This window comes from Colobus angolensis, unplaced genomic scaffold, assembly GCF_000951035.1.
Source record: "Colobus angolensis palliatus isolate OR3802 unplaced genomic scaffold, Cang.pa_1.0 Scaffold67, whole genome shotgun sequence".
In the NCBI taxonomy this organism is placed as follows: Eukaryota; Metazoa; Chordata; class Mammalia; order Primates; family Cercopithecidae; genus Colobus; species Colobus angolensis.
This window is the reverse complement of record NW_012120376.1, coordinates 7,293,436-7,302,520: the sequence shown is the minus strand read 5'-3', so window position 1 is coordinate 7,302,520 and position 9,085 is coordinate 7,293,436. Positions and strand designations below refer to the sequence as shown.

General features: G+C 47.6%; 1 protein-coding gene across 1 annotated transcript in view; it reads right to left on the bottom strand.

Moving 5' to 3' along the window:
* The window catches only part of TIMELESS (timeless circadian clock), a 44,728-nt gene that overhangs the window by 16,174 nt on the left and 19,469 nt on the right, over nucleotides 1-9,085 (bottom strand). The window contains exons 2-10 of the mRNA XM_011926204.1: nucleotides 4,531-4,688; nucleotides 4,229-4,382; nucleotides 3,994-4,108; nucleotides 3,837-3,899; nucleotides 3,488-3,589; nucleotides 2,827-2,982; nucleotides 1,937-2,070; nucleotides 1,340-1,427; nucleotides 586-762 (exon numbers count right to left, since the gene is read on the bottom strand). Of these exons, the coding sequence (XP_011781594.1) occupies nucleotides 586-762; nucleotides 1,340-1,427; nucleotides 1,937-2,070; nucleotides 2,827-2,982; nucleotides 3,488-3,589; nucleotides 3,837-3,899; nucleotides 3,994-4,108; nucleotides 4,229-4,382; nucleotides 4,531-4,627 (1,086 nt within the window). The 5' untranslated portion in view covers nucleotides 4,628-4,688. The remainder of the gene's footprint in view (nucleotides 1-585; nucleotides 763-1,339; nucleotides 1,428-1,936; nucleotides 2,071-2,826; nucleotides 2,983-3,487; nucleotides 3,590-3,836; nucleotides 3,900-3,993; nucleotides 4,109-4,228; nucleotides 4,383-4,530; nucleotides 4,689-9,085) is intronic.

Genomic DNA, 9,085 nt, shown 5'->3' with positions numbered 1-9,085 from the left:
TTTTTTTTTTTGACAGTCTCACTCTGTCATGATGAGGCTGGAGTGCAGTGGTGTGATCTCGGCTCACTGCAACCTCTGCTTCCCAGGTTCAAGTGATTATCCTGCCTCAGGTTCCCGAGTAACTGGGACTACAAATGCACACCATCATGCCGGCTTTTTTTTGGTATTTTTTTTCGTAAAGATAGGGTTTCACCATGCTGGCCAGGTTGGTCTCGAACTCCTGACCTCAAGTGATACACCACCTCGGCCTCTCAAAGGGCTGGGATTACAGGTGTGAGCCACCACGCTGGGCCACCGCTATCATAATACTCTAGGATCCACAATTTCCAACTTTCTCCTGTTCTCCCTTTCCTCTCCCTCTGAGGCAATTTTTCCAGAGCCTCTTTTGTCATGCCAGGAGCCCACTCACTTCTGGCATTTTCACTATCTCTCAGGGACATCCTAACTATATATGCTTCCCACCTACTAGTCCACATTCTAGGGGCAGCCTCCCCAAGCTCCTCCCCACCTCTTACCCACCAACAGCTGCATCATCACCTGTCTATTCCATTCCTGATTATCTCCATATCCTTCACAGGTTCTCACCTTTACTGATCCCATGAGCCGGTTGTAACAGTTCTCCAGGAACTCAGAGCAGAAGTCTCTGAGGAAGAGCCTCACATTGAGGGCAGAACGGCGCTGAATGGACAGCTCTCGGGCGGCCTGGCGACGTTTAGGCACCTTTTTCGGCTGCTTTCCCAAATCTGAACTGTAGTTTCGTAGCTGGGGGTGTCGGTTGGGGGATTAGAATTACTTCTAACTACCACCTTCCCCTTGCAGCTCTTGTCAATTTTCTCAGAAGAAACTAACTTTTGTTTTTGTTTTGAGACGAGAACTTGCTCTGTCACCCAGGCTGGAGTGCAATGATTGAACTCCTGGCCTCAAACAATCCTCCCACCTCAGCCTCCCGAGTAGTTAGGACCACAAGCGGGTGCCACCATGCTCAGTTAGTTTTTTTTTACTTGTTGTAGAGACAGGGTTTTGCCATGTTGCCCAGGCTGGTCTCGAACTCCTGGGCTCAAGTAATCTTCCTTCCTTGGCTTCTCAAAGTGTTAAGATTACAGGCATAAGCCATTGTACCCAACCTTTAATTTTTTTTTTTTTTTTAAGAGATAGGGTCTTGCCATGTTGCCCAGTCTGATCTTGAACTTCTGGGCTCAAGCAATCCTCCTGCCTCAGTCTCCCAAAGTGCTGGGACCACAAGTGTGAGCCATCAGGCCCAGCCAAGAACTCAAGATGATTACCCTGCTTAAGCTATGCAACTCCACAATGTTCCCACTCCAGATGTAAGAATACTCACATTGTGAAGGCCTTTGTGAAAGACGAGGTCCCTCTCCCCAATGGATTTCAACCCCTGGACGATATACGAGCCCCCAAATCGAGAATGCCTGCAGAAGAAACAAAGAGGTCCAAAGTGATTCTTTAGTTCTCTGGAAACTTTATCTCCATTCTCTATCATCAGCACCTTGGAGCAAATTAAAACTACAAAATGTTGGTCGGGCACGGTGGCTCACACTTATAATCCCAGCATTTGGGAGGCCGAGGCAGGAGGATCACCTGAGGTCAGGAGTTTGAGACCAGCCTGGCCAACATGGTGAAACCCTGACTCTACTATAATTACAAAAATTAGCCTGGCATGATGGCAGGCGCCTATAGTTCCAGCTACTGGGGAGGCTGAGGCAGAAGAATCGCTCGAACCCAGGAGGCAGAGGTTGTAGTGAGCAGAGATCGTGCCAGTGCACTCCAGCCTGGGTGACAAGAGCAAAACTCTGTCTCAAAAAAAAAAAAAAAAAAAACTAAACTAAAATGTTACTCAATCACCCCACCTTAGAATTTGTCTCCTATGCCCTCAGCATTCCATGATGTAGGAACAAGAATCTGCCTCTCTGTCACTCACCTGTTGCCTCGCTGGAGGGCTCGAGTCTTCTTTTCTGCCATCTCTCGCTGGCGCAACACCTCCAGTTCTGCAACATCTGCACTCCGCTCCTTAGCTAAGCATCCCTGCCCTATTCCCGCCAGCTGCTCGGGGTTCTAGATTGGAACAAAGAGGGAAGAATCAAGAGGACAATCATTCCTTATCCTGAGTTCACGCCTACTGGGCATGCAAAGAGTGAACAAAATAGAACCCCATTAATGGGGCACTGTGCTGTCGTTCTCCCTTATCTGAGGGGGGATATGTTCCAAGACCCCCACTGGATGCCTGAAACTGCAGACAGTACTAAAATATATATATGTACACATTCACATATATATATATGTATGTGTATACACATATACATAGAACATGTACGTTCTATGTTTTATAGAATGTATATATGTTCTATATACATACGTTATCAGAAAAAATAGAACATGTATACATATATATACACACACATTCTATTATGTTTTTTCAAACTGATAACCAAGATGGCTAGTACATGACTAACAGGCGGGTATACAGTGTGGATATGCTGGGCAGAGGGATGATTCACATCTTGTTCAGGACAGACAGGGACAAAAGATTTCATCACACTACTCAGAACAATGTACAAGTGTAAAACTTCTAAAATGTTTATTTCTGAAATTTTCCACTTAATGTTTTCAGACCACGGTTGACTGTGAGTAACTGAAATCAAGGAAAGTAAAACCATGAATAAGGGGGTACTACATGTACTCAAGACATGGCTACTCCCGCTGTCACCTGCCTTCCCCAAATAATGCAGCCGTTATCACAAGAGCAATTCTGGCTGTATAGCAGAAAAGTACATGGGTGGAGGGGACTCCGACAATAGGCCAGGGTCTCACCTGGTCACGAAACATAAGGGAGACAATCTCTAGCACGTGTAGGCTCCATTGCTGCTCAGCAGACGAGCTGGCCAGAAAGAGGAGCAGGTCGTCCAGGCCACTGAGGTGAATCGCCCAGAGAAGCTGGTCATGGACACTGGCGTCATCATCAATCTTCTGAGCAGTAAGTGGTGAGGGTAGAAAGGGAGCTCATTCAATCCCACTGCCCTGCCTTGAAGCTCTCCAACTCATTCTTTGACCAAGCCTCCTCTCCCAGACTTGTCAGAGGACAGAGTAGCCCAGAAAGAGCAGCTTGGCCAGGCATGGTGGCTCACGCCTGTAATCCCAGCACTTTGGGAGGCCAAGGCGGACAGATCACGAGGTCAGGAGATTGAGGCCATCCTGGCTAACATGGTGAAACCCTGTCTTTACTAAAAATACGAAAAAAAATTAGCCAGGCATGGTGGCGGGTGCCTATTGTCCCAGCTACTCAGGAAGCAGAGGCTGAGGCAGGAGAATGGCATGAACCCGGGAGGCAGAGCTTGCAGTAAGCCGAGATCATGCCACTGCACTCCAGCCTGGGTGACACAGCAAGACTCTGTCTCAAAAAAAAAAAAAAAAAAAAAGGGGGGGCAGCTCAACCTAATCATGCACAAGAACACAGAATACCCAAGACGCTCACCTTCTCCTGATCAAGGTCAGCTGGGACATGGAGAATATTTCTGACCAGCAGTAGGATCCGCTCAATTAGCAGGTTGTCTTCCTCCTGCCGTTCCTCCCAGCCCTAATCAGAAGAGAGCAAGAGGAAGAGACTCCCTGTGGAAGGCAGGCAGCATGTACCCTGGCTGGAAGACCAGGCACAGAAGAGAAGCAGGATTAAAAAGAGAGTTCAAACAGTAATGAGGCAGCCAGAGACTATGGATCGGACTAACCATATCCCCAAGGACTGGGACCATATCTCAGCATCTCCTTCTCTACCCGGAGAAGGTGCAAAGTGCTGTCCCATGGGCTCCTGTAAGGTGAAGACTCACCAGCTGCAACAGCTCATACAAGGTTTCACTGAGGACTCCAAAAGCCTTCTCACTGGCAAAGGCCTGTGAAATAGGGAACTGGATCTTAAGTAGCAGTCATCCACTTCTTCCCCACTGCCCCATATTCCACCCCAGGGACTCCAAAGGAAAGCCTCACCTCTTTGTAGGCCTGCAAATAAGTTAGCACCTGCAAAAAATGGTGCCGAAAGCTGGGTTCCTTAGGCAGACTGCCAAAACAGAGCAACGCTGGTTGTGTCAAGTTCACCATCAGTCTGGGAGACAATGAAAGAGAGAGAAGTTGTTAAGTTTCCTTACCAGTTCAAACGCCAGACCTATCAGTTCAAACACCAAAGGCTGGCAGGTGGCGAAAGTTTAAAAGCTAGGGAGGCAACCTGATAACAGCATCAAAGAGAGGCTTGTCCTGTCGGTGCTGGGTAAGGATGGGCAGAAGGTCGCTCTGTAGGATCTGGGCTGCCCCCAGTTGCTGCCGCACATCTCGTGTCTCATCCTCATGCCTCAAATAGCGGATCAGATCCTTCACGCTCTCTTCAGAGACAGAACAAAACATGCATGTGGAACCTTGGAAGAAGCTCCATCCAGACCCACATGATTTTCACACCCATGGTTTGAGAAATTCAACAGACCTCCTTAATTCAAGCGAATTTTTTTCCTGTTTCTTCAAAAAGGTACTTACCTAAGCAATCTGGTTCCTTGTGGTAAGTGTCTCCCTCCAAGTACCCGAGGGCACTACATGTGGCTAGAAGTTCACAGTTCATCATGTGCAAGTCCATACATCAGTGGACCAACCAATAGAGAAGGAAGTGGAGAAACAGGAGACAGAAATGACGAGGCCTGCAGAGATAGAGAAAGATAAAAAATGTAAGGTCCTCTCCTTGAAAAGAAGATAGGAACAGGAGAAGGCCTTAATGCTCAGAATATTCTGAACAAGATCCTCAAATGTTTGACTTTTGTCACGACCAAAAGTTCTGCTCTCAGTCCCAGGGAAAGTTTTAAATTATGGCTTCTACCTGATCAAAACCAAAGAGGCTCCAGCCTATGAATTAAGCACCTGCCCTGGCCAGACACGGTGACTCACTCCTGTAATCCCAGCACTTTGGGAGGCTGAGGCGGGCAGATCACCTGAGGTTGGGAGTTCGAGACCAGCCTGACCAACATGGAGAAACCCTGTCTCTACTAAAAATACAAAATTAGCCAGGCGTGGTGGCACATGCCTATAATCCTAGCCACTTGGAAGGCTGAGGCAGGAGAATTGCTTAAATCCAGGAGGCAGAGGTTGCGGTGAGCCGAGATCATGCCACTGCACTCTGGCCTGGGCAACAGAGAGAGACTCTGTCTCAAAATAAATAAATAAATAAATAAAATTGTTAGACCCTGGCGGGGCACAGTGGCTCATGCCTATAATCTCAGCACTTTAGGCGGCCAAGACATGATGATCATTTGTCCCAGTGTTCAAGATTAGCCTGGGCAACATCGTGAGACCCCATCTGTACAAAAAGCCAAGTGTTGTGGCACACACCTGTAGTCCTCCTACTCAGGAGGCTGGGGCGAGAGAACTACTTGAGCTGAGGTGTCCGAGGTTGCAATGAGCTGTGATTGCACCACTACATTCCAGCCTGGTCTACAGAGTCTCCGGAAAAAATAAATTGCTCAAACCTTGTCACCCTCCACTTTCTGTGGCTCTTCCATGCAGACACAGCTTTGACGCACCACAGGAATTAAAAAACTGAGCTCTGGCCATACAGTGATTCCACCAAGGATCTAATACATCCCAGGAGCCCTGAGGCTTCTGAGACACTGAGAATGTGTAGAGAAAGGTCCTTCACTCTCCTCTCCAAAGTTACTCTTAAACCTTGGTAATCTCAGTAGAAATCAGCATCTAACAGAACAGGTGAAGAAAGGGAGTGAATAGAAACTGGTACATTTCCTATCACTCTCTCACAAAGAATCATCTCCCTTAAAAAAAAAAAAAGACAGGGTTTCACTCTGTTGCCCAGGCTGGAGTACAGTGGCATGATCATAGCTCATTGTAACCTCAAATTCCTGGGCTCAAGCAGTCCTCCTGCCTCAGCCTCCTGAGTAGCTATGACTGGGCATGTGCCACCATGCCTGGCCTTTTAAAACATTTTTGTAGGCCAGGTGTGGTGGCTCATGCCTGTAATCCCAGCACTTTGGAAGGCCAAGGCAGGCAGATCACCTGAGGTCAGGAGTTCGAGACCAGCTTGGCCAACATGGTGAAACCCCATCTTCTACTAAAAATACAAAAATTAGCTGGGCATTGGCTGGGCCCGGTGGCTCACACCTGTAATCCCAGCACTTTGGGAGGCCAAGGCAGGCGGATCACGAGGTCAGGAAATTGAGACCATCCTGGCTAATCACAGTAAAACCCTGTCTCTACTAAAAATACAAAAATTTAGCCGGGTGTTGGTGGCGGATGCCTATAGTCCCAGCTATTCAGGAGGCTGAGGCAGGAGAATGGCGTGAACTTGGGAGGTGCAGCTTGCAGTGAGCCAAGATCGTGCTACTGCGCTCCAGCCTGGACTACAGAGGGAGACTCCGTTAAAAAAAAAAAATTATTTTCTAACTGTTCAGCCCAGCCATAAATTGAGGCAGTAAAACACTCACTGAGTGAGCAGAAGAACTGAAAGGAGACTTCCTTTTGTCATCCTTTCTCAGGCACCTGCAGACCCTGAAACCTGGGCTCCAGTGAGGTAGGTTCAGCGTATAAAATCCCTGACTCTCTGCAAAGATACATCCAGCTTTTTTAGAAAGACTACTGTGTGCATGTGCACATAAGCATGCCCATACACATATGCATACACACACACACACACACACACACGTTGAAGGGCCTCCCTGTGTCCTCTCTCCAAGGAAGCTGACAAAAATAGACAACAGAGCTATAAACATGCTGCATCAGCACATACTCTTCAAAAGGAGGCACAAAATCATACTTTGGCACTAAAAGGTACAAAATGATAAAGTCTTCTAATAGCAGAGACAAAGCCACATCTGGGAAGGCTCCCAGACAGATAACCTCACACAGTCCTGCCTGCTACCCCCTTTATCTTGGTTCCTCCAGCGCAGACCAATCTAAAATTCAGTATTTGTAAAAATGGCCACAGCAGAGGACCCAAGCCTCTATTTTCAACATACCACTTTACCTGAAAGGCAAAAATAAGAGGCTGTAACAACCATCCCTGCTGGCTACCAAAATAAAAGGGAGGAGAGGCTGGGCGCAGTGGCTCACCCCTGTCATCCCAGCACTTTGAGAGGCCAAGGCAGGTGGATCACCTGAGGTCAGGAGTTCGAGATCAGCCTGGCCAATATGGTGAAACCCCATCTCTACTAAAAATACAAAATTAGCTGGGCGTGGTGGCAGGCGCCTGTAATCCCTGCTATTTGGGAGGCTGAGGCAGGTGAATCGCTTGAACTGGGGAGGTAGAGGTTGCAGTGACCTGAGATAGCACCACTGCCCTACAGCCTGGGTGACACAGCGAGATTTCGTCTCAAAAAAAAAAAAAAAAAGAGGAGGAGAAAGGAGATAGGGAAGAAGGGGTCCTGGAGATGCCAGAAAAGAAGAGGTAATGGAAGAGACTCAGGACTTCCAGTTCTAACCCTTCTGCAGTTTTGACAAAACCAGGCTGTGGAGCAACATGCAAAGCAGAGGAAAAAATGGGTTAGACAATCTATCGTAAGCTCTCAGATCAGGGCTCACAAGGCAAGCCTGCAGCCTTGGGCCCACATTCACTGGAACTGGAATAAGAGTTTTCAACAGGAATTCCAGCTCTCCCTGGTGAAAACAACTATTTTAAAAATCGGCCGGGCATGATGTCTCATGCCTGTAATCCCAGCACTTTGGGAGGCTGAGGCAGGTTGATTGCTTGAGTCTAGGAGCTGGAGACCAGCCTGGACAACATGTCAAAATCCCGTCTCTACTAAAAATACAAAAAAGAAAAAAAAGAAACCCCGTCTCTACCAAAAAAAAAAAAAAGAAAAGAAAATTAGCTGGATGTGGTGGTGTGTGCCTGTAGTCCCCGCTACTCTGAGGCTGAGGCTGAGGCGGGAGGATTGCTTGAGCCTGGAGGCAGCGGTTGCGGTGAGCCAAGATTGAGCCACCACACTTCAGCCTAGGCGACAGAGTGAGATTCTGTCTCAAAAAAAAAAAAAATTCAGCCTGGGCATGGCAGCTCATATCTGTAACCCCAGCACTTTGGGAGGCCAAGGCAGGAGGATCACTTGAGCCCAGGAGTTTAAGACCAGACTGGGCAAAAAAGTGAGACCCCCATCTCTACAAAACATTTTTTTTTGAAACAGAGTCTCACTCTGTCACAGGCTGGAGTGCAGTGGAGCGATCTCGGCTCACTGCAACCTCCACCTCCTGGGCTCAAACAATTCTCCTGCCTCAACCTCCTGAGTAGCTGGGACTACAGGCATGAGCCACCAGGCCTGGCTAATTTTTGTATTTTTAGTAGAGACCGGGTTTTGCCACATTGGCTAGGTGAGTCTCGAACTCCTGACCTCAGGTGATTCACCCACCTCGGCCTCCCAAAGTGCTGGGATTACAGGCGTGAGCCACAGTGTCTGGCCACTACCAAAAATATTTTTTTGTAATTAGCCAGGTGTGGTGGCGCATGTCTGTGGTCCCATGGCTCACTGTAACTGAAGCAGCACAATAGGGAAAATGAGGCAGGATAATAGTAAAGGGAATTCAAAGTTGGATAAAGGGCAGAATTAGTAAGAACATGAGAGCTGAAGCAAGGTGAAGGGGTAGGTGAGCAAGAAGCAAGATAAGAGGCAGAAGTTAAGCAGGCCAAAACAAAAAGTAAGAGAAGCAAGCAAGGACCCCATGGCCGGCAGGATCCAGACCAAACCAGCAAGGGGCAGTTCTTCAGGGCAAGGCATATGCATCAAAGAGAAAAACCTGTCCTTATCATACCCCGTATGATAATCAGCTCATCAAAACTCATGCATATGGACTGAATATCATGCACGTACTTAAAATTATGGGATTGAGGCAGCAGGCAAGCACTAAGCAACACACCCATCAATCAAAAAGGCAGACATTGGCTAGAGATTAGGCAGCCAAAAAAACACATAAAAAGACCCAAACTACACCAAACTCACGCTGATCTCATTTTGCAGAGGTCAGTCTGCTCTCTTGCTCCCAAAGTGTTAATACTGGGCTTGATAAACTTCTTTTTTTTTTTTTTTTTTCCTGAGACGGAGCT